This window comes from Hypanus sabinus, chromosome 18, assembly GCF_030144855.1.
Source record: "Hypanus sabinus isolate sHypSab1 chromosome 18, sHypSab1.hap1, whole genome shotgun sequence".
NCBI lineage: Eukaryota > Metazoa > Chordata > Chondrichthyes > Myliobatiformes > Dasyatidae > Hypanus > Hypanus sabinus.
The window spans coordinates 16493365-16513712 of record NC_082723.1 but is presented as its reverse complement, the minus strand read 5'-3'; the positions used below and the strand labels follow the sequence as shown (position 1 = coordinate 16513712).

Below are 20348 nucleotides of genomic sequence, written 5' to 3'. Positions count from 1 at the left end.
CTGAATCAAGTTGCTCAAAATTTTGAAGGGTTTCAATAAATTGCGAGCTAAAGATATTTTCTCTGATCAGTGAGCCGGAAAAGAGGGCGTAAATTTCAGATCATCAGTGAAGGATGAGGTGAGAAAATTCATTCTTTGCAGTGTTAGTATATGTGGCTGTGGAGGACAAGTCGCCGGGTATAAGTAAGGCAGAGGTTGATAGATTCTTGATTATCCAGGCCATGAAGAGATACAGGAAGAAGGCAGGAGACTGGGACTGAGAGGGAAAATGGATCAGCCATGACGGAATGGCAGAACAGACTTGATGGGCCAAATGGCCTAATTCCACTCCTATGTCTTACAGTCTTATGGTCTAAAAGCCCCTCGCTGGAAGCAGAACTTAATAATATCCTGTGAGAAAAGTGAATAGAAGCTGTATGCACAACAGAAACACTTCAGAGGGTTTGGAGAAAGGAGAAAGGGAGTGAACAGTCACTGAATGTGAATGAATTAATTTTGGGCTCCATGAGGAACGTAGTGGTTAGCACAATGCTATTACAGCTTTGAGTTCCAAAGTTCAGAGTTCATTTCCAGCGCTGCCTGTAAGGAGTTTGTATGTTCTCCCCCTAACTGCGAGGGTTTCCTCCAGCTGGTCCAGTTCCCTCCACAGACGTACCGGTTAGAATGTTAATTGGTCATTGTAAACTGTCCTGTGATGTTGCCAATGTGAAATAGGTGGGGTGCTGGTTGCCACGGCTCATTGGGCCAGAGGGGCCTGTTCCACTGTTAACTCTAAATAAATAATCCTTCCCAATGAGACAGCACCAATGTCTCCGGTACACACAAAAATCTGCAGATGCTGGAAATCCAAAGCAATACACACAAAATGCTGGAGGAACTCGGCAGGCGGGGCAGCATCAATGGAAAAGAGTAAACAATTGACGTTTCAGGCCGAGACCCTTCATCGGGACTGGGAAGGAAGGGGGAGAAGAGGGGGAGGGAGTACAAGGTGGCAGGTGATCAGTGAAGGCAATCACCTTCACAAGGGGGCAGGATTCTCTGTTGTTACATGTCTCTAAAAGCTCGTAATTGAACTAATAAAGCCAGCGGCCGTACTGTGCATTCTGTGCAGCAGTCCCAGAATGCATGTCATGTGGGCCCCACATACGTCAGGCACCTCACCTAACAAAGCAAGGATGATCCTTTAAAGTCACTTGAAACTCCTGCCAGGACTGTGGGAGAGTCCAGAATCTCCGCCTTGAGGTTTTCAGAGCATCCAGATGCCTTTTTTCATATTATTCAGAGAGGTACAGCATGTTAACAGGCTGTCCTGGCCCAACAAGCCTGCGCTGCCCTATTACACCCATGTGAGGAATTACCCTACCGACCCACTTGTCTTTGGAAAGTGGGAGGAAACCAGAGCATCTGGAGGAAACCCACATGGTCACAGGGAAAATAGACAAACTCCTTATCGACAATGGCAGGAATTGAACCCGTGACACTGGCGGTGTTACACTAACCACTACGCAACTGTGCTGCCCCAAGTGTTACTCGCCTCAGGGACCCCAAGATTTCTTTGACTTTGAAGACTTCCCAATGGGCACTGAGTACGCCACACCTTGGTTTGTGAGAATCTTGTCCTGAACCACTTGACTTTTCACACTGAACAATAAGATAATTCCACTCTTAAGTATTTGAGGTAAATGCCCCATTGTCATCCGACATTATATACTCGGGTTGGGATGGAATGTTTAGTTTCCCTATTTGAGTCTCTGCTATCTATATAATTATTATTGTACAAACAGGAGGTTGAAAACCCAGACTCTTATATCAGCTTCTGAACCGGCCATCTCCTGCACGCCCAAAGGTGTTCCCGTATTCCCGGACTCCTGGCTGTTCATCTGTTATCAATTTATTCTTTCACTATTATGCACGGTTCCATCATTTTGCACTTGCCACTGTATTCATTTTTATTATAAAGTTGTTTACTCTGAGAGCTTCATGCAAGCAAAGGATTCCATTATACCCTGGTATATACATAGAGCAATAGCAATAAAATAATCTGATCCATCAGAATCCACAGATTTGCTTACTCAGTTCCCTTACGTGTGTTTCAGTTACTCCATCGATCAAGACCGGCTCCCCATCCGTCTCCGTCGTCATCAGCCAGCCGGCTGTGCTGGAATGCGAAGTCCACGGACACCCGAAGCCAACAGTCACCTGGAGAAAGGACGGCACTCTGCTGAGTCCAGACAACCCCAGGTACGAGAGACGGCTAGAGAATGATTGGTGCTCTAGTGCTTTGGAAGAAGTGAAGCAATCCCACCTTCCTCCAGGTTGCACCACTCCATTCGAGATGGTTTATTGTTGCTCTTCAGTAGATGAGTGAACGAGCACACTACACCCAGTGCACAAGAGTCAAGGAAAATGGAATGATTGTTACTCTGGATCCAATCCAACATAAACAACTCAAGAAGCATAAAGAACACAATAAAAAAAAACAACAAACACAATAAACATAAATGTAATCCTATAAAACATAGTGTACATGTAACTGAGTGTGGCTGAGTATGCACAAGGTTAGCTTATAGACATCATCATCATCACGTGGGCAATCAGTCCTTGACCGTGATTGTTCTTGGCAAGTTTTTCCAGAGAAGTGTTTTGCCACTGCTTTCTTCTGGTTAGTGTCTTTACAAGACGGATGACACCAGCCATTACCAATACTCTTCAGAGACTGTCTGTCTGGCATAATCAGGTCTTGTGATATGCACCAGCTGCTCATACAACCATCCATCTCCTGGTCGCATGATGCTAAGCAGGCACTACACCTTGTCCAAGGGTAACCTGCAGGCCAGCGGAGGCAAGGAACATCTTACACCTGCATTGGTAGAGATGTTTCTCTGCTCCACCATCTATTATATGTATAGACTGATTACATATACATAAAATGCCAGTAGGTCCAGGAGTATTTGTACATAAGATAAAACTGACAGAAAATGATAATGTGACAAGGTAACTCTTGGCAAGAGGAACTCTTCTAGGTAGCAGCAGGACACATGGAAGCCCAGTAGGGCATTAACTGTGTCAGTGTAGGTGTGAGGTGTGGCAGTGCATGTGGGGGATGAAAGGTGCTGAGAGGCTGTGGAGAGGAGTGGCTGATGTGGTGGTGGGATAAGCTAATGGGTGAAGCTGTTTCTCAGCCTGATGGCTCAGGGGGAAGTAATTGTTCTCGAGTCTAGTGGTCCTGGTGTGGATGCTGCACAGCCTCTTCCCAGATGGGAATGGGACCAAGTTCAAAGTAGATTTATTATCAAGCTATGTATACTCTGTATGCAACCTTGCAGTTCAGGCAGCCACGAAACAAAGAAATTCGCTTTCAAAAAGTCCATCAAGCACCCAACATGCAGAGAAAAATTATCATGCAAACAATAAAAACAAGCAAGTAACATTCAGAGCTGAAGTTCACAAGAGTGAGTCCACAGCCACGAGGCCAGTCCTCACTGCAGCCGACTCAGGAGCCCTTTAGTTGCAGACCACAGCCTGGGTTCAGCACAGAGACGAAGCAGCCCATAGGCAGGGTGGGTGCATCCTTCATGATACTGCTGACCTATTCCCAGGACCTCTCTGCCCCTGATGGTGGATAGGCTGGTGCCAGTGTTGGGCACTTTCAACTACCCAATACTGCTGCACATAGCAGACAGTGATGCAGCATGTTAGGATGCCCTCAATTGCACATCTGTAGAACATAGCCACCTTAAAAACACCCTGATTGCACAGTCACTTCATTCCAAGATTCCAGCTGACTCCATCTTAATTTCTATCCCTTGATCTCAAGACTAGTTCTTCCTCGGAGTGTTTAGAACACAGGACAGTACAGCACAGTACAGACCCTTTGGCCCGTGATGTTGAGCGGGCTTTTAAGATCGATCCAGCCTCCATTTTTCCTTTTCAGTTCTCGGCTTCCTATTCAGAAGCTGTAGGCACTTGTGGAGCGTACGGCCATCTGACAACGTGGAATCACCGGCCCTTACGGTTCCATGTTCCCATATGCTCCAGAACCTACAGCCATGGGCTAAGGCTGAATTTTGGGAAGTTGTTCAGGAGAAGAGAATGGACCCTTTCTGACACCACTGCTACACACCATTCAAGACCCTCAGGCGACATCCACACTACACCGGATAAATCCGTAACCGAAGCTTTTTCACTTCGTTTTTACCCTCCGTCCACACTAAAATGGTGTTTTCATCCCCCAAAACCAGAGATTTTCAGAAATGCTTTCCAGGGTGAGTATTTTTGAAAACGCTGCTCGGGCAGATCAGTGTGGACGGGGTAACCGGAGACTTTTGAAAATGCTATCAGACGGCAGCACGCTATTTCATTGTTTTCTTGAACGCAACCTAAGAATTTCAGGACAGACGGCAACGAGACTGAAGCCAGAAGAGTTAGAAATGTACTCATGTACTCAAGTTACAAATGTACTTTGACCCATAACTTACTGAATAAATAAGTATACTCACTTTGCCCTGTTTTCTGTCCTTGCTTGTATGAAGGTGGTTTACCTATTTATGCAAGTACTTCTCTGACAATAGATGTGTAACAGCCTAATGTAACATTGTATGGAAATACAAGCTAACACTGTTGCAGTCATGTTTTACACATTTAACAAGGTGCTTTATTAATGCACCAGAGTCAGTCAGTTTTTCAATGTTCGTTGTCAGCCGGGTCAATCTGTCCGTGAACTCCCTGTCGGTTGCCTCCGTACGCTCCAGTATTTGTTTTTTTTTACTTTTAAGTTCTCCTGTGCGAGAGCCAACAGCTGTCCATCGTTTTTAAGTTTTTCTAGTCTGTGACTACACAAACGCGCACTTTTACGGCGAGATTCAACACCAAACATGTTACTTGTTTTCGGTAGATGTGTCCTGTGCATGCCCAGTAGGAGGAGATTCACCGAAATCTCCGTTTCAGTGTGGATAGAGATATTTTCAAAAACGGATAGTGTGGACGCCTATTGTTTTTACACGAAACTGGTGTTTTCAAAATTATCCAGTCTAGTGTTGATGTAGCCTAAGTTTGCACCTTTTATCACCGTAGATACATACACTCGCTCTTTACCACCAGAGCACATCTTTAATTACTAACACCCTGTGTACACTTTCCATTATTAAAGGTTCACACTTTCACCTCAGTATATATACTTCACATGTGGTCAGCTATGGGACCCCCAAGGGTCTTCTTCCCACCAGCTCCTACCAAGCTAGACTGTTAGTTCTTGCTCCTCCGCTGACTGACTGCTTTTATCTAGGAATATCCAAGAAGACTGTATGGTCTCAATATTGCACCACATGTCACAGTAGTTCATTTTTAAAGCATCCTTCCCCCAAGGGTCCAAGAGATTGAGCAGTAGTCCCAATCAGCTCAGCTCATCGCAGGAACCAGCCTGCCTCAGTAAAGCAGTCAGCATAATCAAACATTGCCGCACCCCCCCACCCCACCCCCCCCCCGACCCAGGCATTCTCTGTTCTCCAATCTCCCATCGGATAAAAAAGCCTCCAAGCCCATACCACAGGGCTCAAGGACAACTTCTGTTCTCAGACTCCTGAATAGATCTCTTGTACGATGAGACCATACGACATCAGAGCAGAATTTGCCGATCGAGATCATCAAGCCTGCTCCGCCATTCCATCATGGCTGATTTATCTTCCCTCTCAACCCCGTTCTCCTGCCTTCTCCCTGTACCCTTTGATGCCCCTAGTAATCAAAACATTTATCAACCTCAGCTTTAAATACAGTGGATCCTGGTTAATTGGGGCGCTTTGGAACCCCTACATTTTAGTCCCAATTAGTCAAAGTTTCATCGATAAAGGTTAAAAAAAAGCCAGACACCATTTAACTCAGTAACAAATTATGTATTTCAAATCAGAAAGCCACCAATACTACAACAGTACTGTACTATAGAACTGTGCATTAGCTCCTAATAGTTATCGACAGAGGGATGCAACCAGTGTATGCTGCCATGTACTTTTGATTGACTGTAAATGAAAACAATCTGCGCGCACACCTAGTGCAGATAATGGACTGCCTTCATACAATTTTTGACAATTGCATTCTGTAAATTTTTATTTTCTTTATAATGTTCAAAATGATGGTCGATTCCTTCAAATTCTCATAGTTTCTAACTTGTTGAAGTAGTGAAATCGTTTCATTTTCACTCTCACCCATTTCTGCCCTCTCCAAGCCTGAATGCTTGAAACCACAGTGAGTAAAACAGTTCTCTATTGTCTTGCCAACTATCAGTGACAAAAATCACTACTTTTTGAACGCAAGAGTAAGCAATTGACGCTGTTTAAAAACTTCACACAAAGCACTATGTAGTATCTAACAGCCTAATGCTTGTTTAAAAGTGTTCACCATCAGTCTCCTGCCGCAATTAAGTGGCATAATGTCCCAAATAAACAAAGAGAATCCTGGCTATTTTCTCAATTAGTTTCTGTTCTTTAAGAGTTAACGTAGAAACATAAAAAACCTACAGCACAATACAGGCCCTTCGGCCCACAAAGTTGTGCTGACCTCAGAAATTACTAGGCTTACCTATAGGCCTCTATTTTTCTAAGTTCCATGTACCTATCTAAAAGCCACTTAAAAGACCCTATTGTATCTGCCTCCACCACCGTTGCCAGCAGCTCATTCCATGCACTCACCACTCTCTGAGTAAGAAACTTACCCCAATCAGGCTGCCCCGATTATGGTCCAATTAACCGGAATCCCCTGTAAACTCAATGACTTGGCCTCCCCAATTGTCTGTGGCAATAAATTCCATAGATTCACCACCCTCTGGCTAAAGAGACTCCTCCTCAGCTCTGTTCTAAAGTGACTCCTTCTATTCTTGAGGCTGCATCCTTTTGTCCATACGATGGACCTTAAGATAAGTCTGATAAGATGGACTCATAGTCTACCTCGTTATGATCTTGCATTTTATCATTTCCCTGCACTAACACTTTTCCAGTAGCTTTTACACTGCATTGTTATTGTTTTATCATATTCTAGCTCAGTGCACTGTGTAATGATTCCATCTGTATAAACCAGATGCAAGGCAACATTTCTACTGTCTCTCGGTACATGTACCAATAATAATAATTAACCAAGAACAAGAGGATTATGAGCATCAGCTGGCCTCATCTGATCACCTGCTGTTCTGTCTCAGACGTTCTTGAGCTAATAGTGCTGTTGAATTCAGGTAATTTTTGTCCACAAATTTTTAGTCCCTCTGTCGTTATCTGATTGATCTGATTTCTTTACAGGTTCGACTTTCTCTCTGACGGCTCACTACGGATCCGCTCGGTTGAGGTGTTTGACGCTGGCCACTATCTTTGCTCAGCATCTAGTGTAGCCGGCACAGATCATCACTGGATCGAACTGCACGTCTTGGGTATGTCCACGTCACAGGACTGTTATCACAACGGTCTGAGCAATGGTGCATGCCTCTCAGTGCATGAGTGGTGAGCCCATTGATGTAACTCCAGACCTTGAGAAAAGAAAAGAGGGCGAGTGAGCTTCAGAGCTGCCCAAGGGACTAACCGGGGAAATCAACTCATTCCAGTAGTGGACGTATCATAGACAAAAGCACTGTTTCAAGCAAGATGATGATTCATTATCTGTTGATATATCTTGGATGGGAACTATTTAGAACTAAAAGGGGGAGCTTGACTGACACTGATTCCCACACCAGTTCATAAACACAAGAGTTGCTGGAAATCCAGAGTAATACACACAAATTGCTGGAGGAGCTCAGCAGGTCAGGCGGCATCACTGGGATTGTTTAGCATAGATGTTGCCTGACCTGCTGAGTTCCTCCAGCGTGTTACTCCCCATACCAACTTCATTTTTCCCAGCACCTTTAGAGTTATGAAAATCTTCAGCTTTTGTTTTTAATCTTCCTTCATTCCCCCAATTCTCACACCGTATCTCCAATCGCTAGTTCCTAATTTACCTCATGGTACCTCTGTGGTGTTGACCCTATATGGCTTTAGAGGCTTTCAAGAGGTAAAACATTTGTGAATGGATTTCTGAAGCATATGTGAATAGTTATTGTGATAAATTTTCTTCTGGGCATTTAGGTGCACCCATAATCCGCCCTTCGCCAAGTAATATCACAGCCATTGCCAACACTCAGGTGGAGGTGAGCTGCAAAGTTACAGGGAGCCCTAAGCCAGAAGTGACCTGGAAGAAAGATGATAAACAGTTGAACTTTAACCTGCAGCAGAACATGTACAGGTAACAATGAGTCTGGGAATGGAAAACAAGAGTTTGCTTGAAGGCCTGTCGAATTATTACAATGTCCCTTCATTCTGAGCACTTGGACCGAGGTGCCAGAGGTCAGTCTCTCTCTCTCTCTCTCTCTCTCTCTCTCTCTCTCTCTCTCTCTCTCTCTCTCTCTCTCTCTCTCTCTCTCTCTCTCTCTCTCTCTCTCTCTCTCTCTCTCTCTCTCTCTCTCTCTCTCTCTCTCTCTCTCTCTCTCTCTCTCTCTCTCTCTCTCTCTCTCTCTCTCTCTCTCTCTCTCTCTCTCTCTCTCTCTCTCTCTCTCTCTCTCTCCTCTCTCTCTCTCTCTCTCTCTCTCTCTCTCTCTCTCTCTCTCTCTCTCTCTCTCTCTCTCTCCTCTCTCCTCTCTCCTCTCTCCCCACCCCCATCACTCCTGCTGGCTATGAAATTGGCGTCTTAGCTGATGAAGGTGGGGGGAGGAGAGCAAATTACTGAGCAGGTCACAATAGCCTGAAGTTGCCTGCAGTTAGAAAGGTTCCTGTACAAACCGGTAATTTTACTCAAAGGAATTGGACTGAAGAGGTCTTTGAGAATCAATGTCATTAGTGGTTATGGATGCAGCTACAGCCCAGACTGGAGTGAGGATGTGATTTTTACAATTTGTGTTCCTGGGTGAAGTTCTCCACTCTCGTTCTGGAGTCTGTACCTGTTCTATATGGTACGGTTTCATACCATTAATGACCTGGGTATTCTCAGCAAAGTCACACCTCCTTGACTTTGCCAGCGCTAAATTCGGAAGAGGTTGCACAAATAAAAAGAGCAGTTGCACTAAAACAGGACTGTATGGATACGACAGTGCACAATAGCATGTATCCTGTTGTTTTAGCCCTAGGCCCTCTTTAATTTCAGAATCTCTGCTTTAGTACTATTGTTACCAGTAGTTCGGCTGACACACGTGTTCCCATGACGACTGGGTTCTTTCAGGTTGTTGCCATCGGGCTCCCTGGTGATAATCTCTGCCACCACTGAAGATACTGCGCTGTATGAGTGCACGGCTTCTAACGAGGTCGGAGAGGCCCACAGGATCATTCAGTTAACTGTGCACGGTAAGATTTTCTTGCTTAGTAGGTCTGTGCCTGGTGAAAAATTCAGAGGCTCCCTGCTGGCTGGCACACTGCATAAACGTATTGCAGAGGAAGAGGAGGTACAGGGATATAGGCAATTAGATGAAGGCTCAGAAAACATAGAACAGTAGAGCATAGTTTTAACCTAACTTCCCGCACAATCAATCAAACCCTTCCCTCCTACACTGCCCATAACCCTCCACTTTCCTTTCATTCGTATCCTTTCTAAGAGTCTCTTTAATGCCCCCTGCCTCTACTACCACCCTGGTATGCATTCCATGCACCCACCATTCTCTATATAAAAAAACTACCTCTGACATCTCCCCTATTCTTTCCTTCAAACACCTGAAAAGAACATCCTCTGGTATTAGCGATTGTCACCCTGGGAAAAAGACGCTAGCTGTCTGCTCTATTAATACCTCTTATTACCTTATACTCCAATACTGAGTCTCCCTCACATCCTTCTGAGCTCGTGAAAGAAAAACTCTAGCTTGCTCAACCTTTCCTCATATGAAAGGTTCTCTAATCCATGTAGCATCCTGCTAAATCTCCTCTGCACCTCCTCTAAAGTTTCCACATCCTTCCTATAAAGAGGCAACAAGAACTATCCACAGGACTTCAAGTTTGGTCGAACCAGAGTCTTAGTGAGCTGCAACATTCCTCGTGGCTTTTGAACTCAATCCCTGACCAATGAAGGCCAATATACCACATGTCTTCTTAACTACCCAAACAACTTGCACAGCAACTTTGGGGTATCCGTGGACTTGGATCCCTCCATTTTCCTACATAGCTGAGAATCCTACCATTAATCCTGTATTCTTCCTTCAAATTTGACCTTCCAAAGTGTATAATTTCACACTTCTCTGGATTGAACTCCATCTGCCATTACTCAGCCTGGCTCTGCATCCTGTCTATGTAATTTACAATATCTTCTACACCAGGGGTTGCTAACCTGGAGTCCATGGACCCGTCAGTTAATGGGAGAGGTCCATGGTATAACTAAGTTTGGGAACCCCTGCCCTATACTATCTACAACACCACCATCCCTCATTAGAGGATAAGAGCTATGATGTGCTGGTATAACCTGTTCATATGTTGGAATTTCTATACAACCCTATAATATGAACTGGTTAACTTCCCAGAGTACAAGCCCAGTCGCTCCAATCTTTCAACATATGACAGTCCCGCCATCTCGGGAATCAACCTCGTGAACCTACGCTGCACTCCCTCAATAGCAAGTTTGCTTAATTAGTCATACACGTTACTGCCCTGAGTTTATTGTCCAGTATTCTGACACAATCATGGGGGAAACTGAAGGTTAAAAATCAAGCTCCCTTGTATCTTGAAGCTAAAGGTTTTCCAATTCAATGTGATTTTGATTTTGCCAAGGAAAGCAAAATCTCTTCCTCCAAATGCTCTTCTGTAAGAAACAGACATGCAGGGAAACTGAACTAGGGGTTTTTAACATGTACCTTCAGTGAGAGTCGAGGCTGGATGGGCCATTTGACCACCTCCTATCTCATACTTTTTCTTTGATTCTTTGATTCTTCTAGTTATTGAAGAACATGTTTTGGTAGATATACTGTTTTCTAAAAGATTTGGAGATAAATACCATTAACTCTTATTATGCCATGTTGCTCTGGGGTCCACAAACCCCTCGGTTAATGGTAAGGCTCCATGGCATAAAAAAGTTTGAGAACCCCTGATGGAGCTTCAAACAAGAGTGTGCAAAGGACCATCATTTTCAAGAGAGGCTGAAGGATTTGAAGGTAATGCCAACAGCTAGAGTATGTTTCCCATTACTGTGAACAGTCAAACTGTTCTTGAATAAACTCTCTCAACAAACTGAACTTGATAGTGTAAACCAAGGGTTCCCAACCTGGGGTCCACAGTCCCCTTGCTTCATGGTATTGGTCCATGGTATAAAAAAGGTTGGGAACCCCTGGTGTAAACCATGGAGGGAAGAAGCTTAACCATTAGCTGATCTAATAATTCCCCATAACATGAAAGACTCATATTAATATCTTTGTATATTTGTACCCCAGTCCCACCATCAATTGCAGATGATTCTCCAGATATCACTGTCACTAAAATGTCCCCAGTGGTGCTAACATGTCATGTGACTGGAATCCCTGAGCCTTCAGTGACTTGGATAAAGGATGGAGCCCGACTGGGGAACCGAGGGCCAGGATACAAAGTGCTGCCGACAGGTTTGTGGCAAGGTTTACTTTCTTTTAATAGACATTTGCTTGTATAAAAAATACCTCACGTCTGAAACAAGCAGAGGAGATCTGCTTACTTGATCACCCTGGCTGGCCAAGGTACTGCCTGATTTTTCAGCAGCTTGATGGCCAACCAGGAAAATGACCGCAGTGAGTTGTCCATTTTGTCACTAGGATTGCATAGATCCGTGCCTTTAAGTGATTTGCTTTGCATGCTTTCTAACCATCTTCAGAGTTGCCCGAGTTGGTTTAGAATGTTTGTGTTCATCTAGGAGTGCTGGAGGTTGCCTCAGCGACACTGAGCCACGCTGGCAAGTACACATGCACAGCTCGGAACGTGGTGGGGACAGCGCACAAACACGTAACCCTCACAGTGCAAGGTAAATGTGTGAGTGGCTTTTTATTTATACCACACCAAAGACCGTTCACCCAAAGGGAATCAGTCAGTCATGCTGACTGATTTAAATCATTTTCAGTTTGTTGATGTGTTTTCTGCATTTAGGTTTTCTCTAATCTCTTCTTGGCCACATCTTTTCACGTTGACAAGATCGTCAATCATGCATTCTGTCACCAGCCAGTCGACTCCCAATTCACATCTTAGATTTTAACCACTCCACCACTGTCAGTCAAAGGCTGCCATCTCTGAAATGTCCACCTCAAACTTCTTTGCCCTTCTTCTTCCTCTTCCCTGGTTTACTTCATAGGACCAAGCACTTTCGCTTATCCTTGGGTCATCTGATTTTACAATTCCTGAGGTAGCTAAAGTTTGTCCAATGGCATGTACAATGCTGGGGGGAGATCAGAAGGTTGAGCAGCACCTGCTGAGGGGGTGTGGGGGAAGGAATTGTCGACATTTTGGGTTGAAACTCTTCCGAGTTTCTCCTGCGGATTTTGTGTTGCTCTAGATTCCAGTATGTGCAGTCCCTTGTGTCCACATTGGTTGTGAAATAGTCTGGGATGCTTCATGGTGCAATATTAGTCCATCACAGTTGTTAACGTAGTAAATGTCTCAAGGCAGGAGTACCATCAATGACACAGGACCGTAAAAAGAAAAACTAAGACAAGTGACAAAAAGCTTGTCTAAAGAGGTGAAATTGAAGGAATAACTTCAATGAGATGGGGTAGTTTGGGGGGAAGGTACTTCATACTACATTGTATATCCTTGATATCAGCACAGCCACAAAGCGATCTAGTCTCAGTTTTCTCCTGTCATTCTTCCATCTCCCAAGATGTTGATTTACACTAAGCTTCTGTACACTTCCTTATAATTCCACACGGCTAAAGCAGATATTTTTGTAACACCATTACAGCGCCAGAGACTGGGGTTCAATTTCCACTGCTGTCTGTACATACTCCTCACTTCTGCTTGCATTTCTCCAGCTGCCACATTCCAAAGACGTACAAGTTATAATTAGTGAGTTGTGAGCCTATGCTATGTTGGCACCGCACTTGTGGGCTGCCCCCAGCGTATTCTCGGACCGTGTTAGTTGTTGATGCAAACTACACGTTTCACTGTATGTTTCGATGTATATGCGACAAGTAAAGCTAAGCTTTAAATCTAACCTTCGTGAGCATACATATTCAAACGTTCCTGAACTCCATTCATCTGATGAATAAAAATGTAACTGTACCTTTAAGAACTGCTTGACTGATTTATTTGATGCTGAGGGTTACTTGCTGTTGTTATAGTTCTCCCTCTGTTTAGTTAGCTTACATATGCAATAGTCCTTCATGGAAGGAGAACTCTCTTGATTGTTCAGCACTGAAACACTGAAAATCTTCTGCACTGCTTGAATGTATATTCAGTGGCCACTTCAATATGTACACCAGTACACTTGTTCAATAATATCTAATCAGCCTATCATGTGGCAGCAACTCCAAGCATAAAAGTATGGTCAAGACATTATTGTTCAGACCAAACATCAGAATGGGAAAGAAATGTGACCTAAGTGACTTTGTGGAATGTTGGTGCCAGATGGGGTGGTTTGAGTATCTCAGAAACTGCTGATCTCCTGAGCTATTCACTCAGTCTCTAGAGTTTACAGAGAAGGGTATGAAAACAGAAAGAAACATCCAGCGAGCAGCAGATCTGGGGGTGAAAATGCCTTGTTAGCGAGAGAGAACAGAGGAGAATGGACAGACTGCTTCAAGTTGACAGGAAGGCGACAGTAACTCAAATAACCACAATGGTTGGTACAGGAGCATCTCTGAATGCACAACACGTTGAACTTTGAAGTGGATGGGCTACTTCAGCAGAAAACCATGAAAACTCAATGGTCACTTTATTTATTTATTTTACAGAAGGTGCCTAATAAATATAGAACATAAAACAATATAACACAGAAACAGGCCCTTCAGCCCACAATGTTGTGCTAAGCCAATTAATAATCAAATGGCCAACTAGGCCTTCTGCCTACACGATGTCTAAATCCTTCCATTTTCCTCACATTTGTGTGCCTTTCTAAAAGTCTCTTAAATGCCCCTGATGTATCTGCCTCTACCACCACCTCAGGCAATATCCTGGTAAACCTCTTCTGCACCCTCTTCAAAGCCTTGACACCCTTCCTATAATGAGGCAATCAGAATTGTGTGCAAAACTTCAGATGCGGCTGACTATAACATAACTTCCTGACTTCTGAACTAATGAAGGCAGCATGCCATATGCCTTCCTAACCAGTCTATCAACCTGTCCTGCCACTTTCTGGGAGAGTGGTCACAGGGTGTATCTCTAAAGTCTGGTCTCTGCTTCTTAGTAGCAATAATAGAGGCCAAAAAAGGGCCATTGCCTCCTGGCCAGCTTTCTTCTGCTGTCTCCTGTTCTTTTCTATTGAGATTGTGTTGCTGTGTCTTCTCACTCCTGAGTCAAAAGGTCTCATTCAGAGACCTGAACATCTCCTCTGTCCTACTGAGGGAATGCTACACCGTTACAGGAGCTGGCTGATAGTTGAGACTTTAAACAGGACCTGTGGCATAATTTGAAGGGCACAAAATCTCATGTAAGCATTCGTGCTTGTACATTTCCCCAAACATTGTTTATTATATTTTGTTGGTGGGGGTGGTTGTGGAGACTCGGGTCAAGTTTATGGTCATCCTACTAAACACATGAAGTGAAACGTCGATACTCTGCGACCAAGGTGCCAAAACCAGTACCTGTAATCATGCACCACACATACAGTTATGGTCCAGCACATAGAGTCACAACATGAGATCAGCACAAGCTCCTGAGTGGCTCGTCATGTGGACAGGTTGACATAAAGTACTAGGTGTATGTTTATGTACAGTAAGACAGTATAAAGCTATTGGCACTATTAAAATAAAACAATAATCCCTATATAACAAGATATTCTGAGACTGTGAAAAGCCTGATATAAATAAATTGTTTCTTTTCTTAGCTGAAAGAGCTTAACACTGGAATTTATTTCATCTCCTACCTTGCAGAACCTCCTGTTATCAAGCCCCTACCTGCCACCCTTGAAGTTGTAGTGAACAATGGTATCATGCTTCCCTGTGAGTCAACAGGTACACCGAGACCCAGCGTTACATGGCAGAAGGATGGCGTCACCGTCTCAAACACAGGTGAGGTACCAATCCACACCTGAGACATCAGCCAGGTGCAATGTACCGATAACCTTGAGCAGAAGGGTTTAGACAGATTACAGAGGAAATGAGGGAAAAATTGTTTTCACCCGAAGAGTACAATGGGTCAGGATAGGAGAGGTAGAAATTGAAATCTCTTTGAAAGAATGCATGGATGCATCCTTGAAAAGCCATGAGCTGCAAGTCTAGAAGGTGTGATTGGGGTAGGTAGTTTGCTCTTGCTTTACACTGACATAATGGGCCAGATGACTGTCACCTGGGTCAGAAGTTTTCTGTGATTCTTAGGATACATTTTTGTTTTCTCTCTTAACACAGAACGGCATTGCTGTAAGTGGGTTACGTCCCAAAGCAGCTGAACTTTACTCATCGGACCAAACTAAGACAGGAATGCTTATTGGGACTAGCTGGCTGTTATTCTGAGTTACTTCCTGACCCCAGCTGGTACAAAGAGACACTGCACGGTGCATTTGCCCTTTCACCAGTGCAGTCTGGGTAGCATGCACTCCTGATCAAATTAGAAAAACAAGATCAGGGTCTGCAAGATCACACGCTGTACATCAGAACCATCTTTCTGAAGTGCACGAATAGCATGAAGTTGCTCATTTTGTTGAAGAATTCAACAGAGAAAGGCTGGTGTAGAGGCTGGGATAACGTCTGTGCTGGGGAAGAAGGGGGAGTTTGAGGACAATTCTGGGGCTGAGTGATGGGATGTCTACCAACACGGAACCTGGAGTCTTCACAAGTGTGCGAGGTGGGAGGACAAACAGGAGCGTGGGCCACTGTTATCACCATTGATGTGAGTGTTCATGTGTGCACACTCAGATTTTGCCTCATAACAGTGGAGACACTTGTGTATACCTCCCTTGTGTAGCAAATAAAAATGTTTATGCTCACACCTCTATTAGATTGTGTTGTATCTGGCCTGGGCACTGGTAGTAGGAAAGTCTTGTTCTGCAGATTGCCACTCAATTGAAAGTGTATATGAAAATCTTAAGGCAACATGCAATCCATTTTAACTTTAGGACAGCTCCTCTTTTGAAAACTCTTTCCATTTTCTTCAAAGTTCAAAGTACATTTATTACCAAAGTATGTATATATTATACAACCTTGAGATTCATCTCCTAACAGGCAGCCATAAAACAAAGAAAACCAAAAGAACCCATAAAAAAAGACTGTCAAACACCCAGTGAGCAGAGAGAAAAAAACCACAAATCATGCAAACAATAAATGTAAGCAAATAGTATTCACAGACACAAAGCCCGGAGCAGGCAACAGCCTCGGCCTCAGTTCAACGCAGAGCTGAGTAAACATCACAGAGCAGCAAGCAGAACCGGCCTGGCCCTCACCTCTGCTCCCGACACTCTGCCTTTTCAATCCATCTTCGTCAACGCCAAACCCCAGCCCAGTGAATACATGAACATGTTCTTGAGGAGGAGTGGAAAATGACAAGCTGTAGGACAGGAATAAAGTTGTTGCTTTGATTTAGACCAACTCTGATTGTAAACATCTATGCTTCCACCACAACAATGAACTTTTGAATCATTCTCAACTGCAATATGCTCAATTGCAATTGCGTCCCAACCATTGGACATTCACGTCAGGATTGCTGACAGCCAGAAATATTGTGTTACCTCTGGAATGGGTGGCAGGCATTGCACACCATCGTATCCAGGCTTAGCTACACTGCTCTTTGGGGTGTTACACGAGATAATCATTAAATGATCACTTCTGTTCCAGGACGTTTCTTCTTGGTTAATGGAGCTCTGGATATCGTGAAGGTGACAGAAGAGGATTCTGGGAACTACATGTGCATTGCCCAGAATGCAGCTGGCACAGCTCTGGGTAAAACCAAGCTGGTGGTGCAAGGTAACGGCTAAAGAGAGCACGGTAAAGGGGCGAAACACTTGGGCGTTTGGGTTATTGTCAACTTTGCAGCATTAAAACACTGCATTGCCAGGACCACCAGACTCAAGAACAGTTACTCTCCCCGAGCAGTAAGATTGATCAACGGCTCCACCCACTAACCCACCTCACCACTGCTTTATCATTTCCTGTCAGTCACCTTATGTACAGAAACACAATCACTTTATCTACATTCTATCTATCTATCTATCTATCTATATATATATATATATATATATATATATACACACACACTATCTTATGTGGTTATATTTATTGTGTTTTTTTGTGCTGAATGAGAATCAGAGTAACAATTATTTCATTCTCCTTTACACTTGAGTACTGGAAATGTGTGTGTTTTGCCCATTAAGCCACTGGAGGTTAGAGCAGTCAGGAAGTTCCTCCATCTCTGTTTCCTTCATCACGTCAGTAGCTTCCTCTCGGTATTCACTGCTGTCAGTCACGCAAGTCCTGGGTCGAATCTCAGGAATACAGTTGCACTCAGATGTAAAAGGATTCCTCATTGCTGTTTCCATAAACATTTTATTTTACCAGTCAGGGTTGTTGGCCCTGAGCTGAATTCCCGAACCTGGAGGACCGGTGGACCACTCTTAGTCTACCCTTTGACCTGTTTGGCATGAGTGACCCTACCAAGAGCCAAAGCATTAAGCTCTGACTCCAGCCAACACAGCTCCTAAGGGCCTCAACATAGCATGAGAGCCTCCAAACCATGACAAGCTTGTGATCCCCTTGGAAGTGTACTGGAGATGGCTTTAAGCATTGAATCTTTGGTGGCTCTATTCTTCCAGCTGTTCCATTTTTTGGGAGAAATATAAAGCTACTGTACATGTGGGTCTATTGATTTGAAAGCAGAAAATGTTCTATGCTAGGTACATATTTTAGAAATGTTTCACAATGTTCGGTTTCCAAGTACTCCATCAAGGTACTAAACTTGAGCACTGATTGGCCATCTAGCAATCATGCATCATCTGATCATCCTTGTGTGCAGTTTCGGACTCCTCATCTGGGTGGAAATATCTTTGCTATAGAGGGAAGGCAGTCAACGTTCAGCACTCTGTGTCCTGGAGTGGCATGACTAATATATGAAGGTTGGGATCCTTGGGCTTTTATTGGTTACAGGTCAGAAGAATGAGAGGAGACCATGCAAAATCCTCACTGGTCCGGGCAGGCTAGATGTAGGAAGAATGTTCCTGGTGACAAGGAAGTCCAGAACTGGGTTACAATCTAAGAATTCATGATACATTACTTATTATTATGACTTTTGAGTTGTATAGCATGGAAATAGGCCTTGCAGCCCAGCTGGTCTGAGATTCTCACCTAAGCTGGTCCCATTTGTCCACATTTAGAACATAGAACATAGAACATTATAGCACCATGCAGGCTCTTCAGCCCACAAGGTTGTGCTGATATTTTAACCACTCGGAGATCAATTTCACTTTTCTTTCACTCATAGCCTTCCATTTTTTTTATCATTCATTTGTTTGTTAAATGTTCCTAAAGTATCTGCCTCTACCACCATCCCTGGCAGGGCATTCCACATACTCAACTCTCTCTGTTTTAAACTTGCCCCTTCATGCCCCGTTGAAGAAGAAGTTTTGCTCTTTTGTCTCAACATATTACAGTTAGGATGGAGATTGAAGAGAAATTTCTTCAGAGAAGGCAAATTATTAAATGTACTCAAGAAAGTTAAATGTAGTACTAATGGTTAAAGAGAGATCAGAGTATTGGGGAGAAAACAGGAACAGGTTACTGAAATAGGATAACAAATCATGATCACATCAAATGATAAGCAAGCTTGAAGAACCGGATTTTCTATTCCTTAAGCTGTTCTAATTAACTATCAAGTACCGCATCACAGGACAGCTGCCTATAAAACTGATCTCCTCCCCATCGACCTCAGCCTCGAACCAAGATGGTCAGGGGTCTCACTTTATCTTGGTTCCCAGAGAACCCAGGATTAGATAATTTGACCTCGCTATTCCATCAGTTTCTTGACAGATACATACTGACCTCGCACTCCAGAGAGCATGGAGTTGGGAATCAGACAGAGGGAGTCCATTGATATTTGATTTGGTGGATAAATAAATTGCAAATTATGTCATGGTTGATTGAACATAAAACTCTCTCTCTCTTTAATTCAGTGCCCCCGAATATCAAAGCCGGCAGCAGAGAATATAAAGCCACCATTCACCACTCTGCCATATTACCCTGTGAGGCAGCAGGACACCCTAAACCGGAGATAACCTGGGTCAAGGATGGCCGCCCGGTCAGTGACCACACGAACCTGCAGATCTTTGCCAACGGCTCCCTGCACATTCCGCAGGCCGCGCTTGCGGACGCTGGGTGGTACACATGCGTAGCCCAGAACAAAGCCGGTGTGGTCACTGTGGACAGGACCCTGGTGGTGCAAGGTGAGAGGGTATTGTCAGCCATGCTTTGGAAGGATTTGTGTCAGGGTGCTAGCTGGAGATTAACTTTGCCAGCCTCTTTGGTTGGCATCCTTCATGTCATAGGGTGAATTCAGGACAGGCAGCATCTATTGAGGTGAAAAAACAGTCGATGTTTCAGGGCAAGACCCTTTATCAGGACCGGAGAGGAAGGGGGAAGAAGCCAGTATAAGTTGGTGAGGGAGAGTGGAAGGAGTACAAGCTGGCAGGTGATAGGTGAGAACAGATGACAGAGGAGGTAGGTGAGTCAATATCTGTGGTTTAAGGAAGGGTCTCAGCCCACACGTTGACAGTTTATTCCTCTCCATTGATGCTGCCTGACCTGCTGAGCTCCTCTAGCATCTTGTGTCAGTCGCTCAGTGTCAGTCACCATTGTGGGATCTTACTCTACTTAAATCGGATTGCGTGTTTGCCCGCTATACTTCCGAAGTTCTGAAGTGGATGTGAAATTCTTTGGGACATGCCAGGGAAAAGGAAGTGAAAATGGAAGATAATAGAAACATTCAGAACAGAGTTAGTGTATCTTTTGTCAGCTCTAGGCAAAGTTAGCAACACAGATTTCTTGAAATGTTGGAGAAAGAGGAAAGGCGGAGACTCGAAGGCAACAATAATGTGAGTAACTAAAGCAATCTATTTTAGTGTCAGCTGAAAGACATTGGGAAGGCTTATTAATGAAGTTGAATCTCAGGATAGAATGTAGTGACATATACATACTTAGAAAATAAATTGACTTTGAACGCTTGAAGTTTTGAACTTTGTGTTCTCAGGAGGAGATGTAAATAGAAAGATGATGAGAT

General features: G+C 43.9%; 1 protein-coding gene across 1 annotated transcript in view; it reads left to right on the top strand.

Moving 5' to 3' along the window:
• LOC132407358 (hemicentin-1-like) overlaps nt 1-20348 on the top strand; it is a 460355-nt gene that overhangs the window by 377328 nt on the left and 62679 nt on the right. The window contains exons 73-81 of the mRNA XM_059993728.1: nt 2097-2241; nt 7281-7408; nt 8097-8253; nt 9223-9344; nt 11408-11572; nt 11857-11964; nt 15023-15160; nt 16919-17047; nt 19246-19515. Of these exons, the coding sequence (XP_059849711.1) occupies nt 2097-2241; nt 7281-7408; nt 8097-8253; nt 9223-9344; nt 11408-11572; nt 11857-11964; nt 15023-15160; nt 16919-17047; nt 19246-19515 (1362 nt within the window). The remainder of the gene's footprint in view (nt 1-2096; nt 2242-7280; nt 7409-8096; nt 8254-9222; nt 9345-11407; nt 11573-11856; nt 11965-15022; nt 15161-16918; nt 17048-19245; nt 19516-20348) is intronic.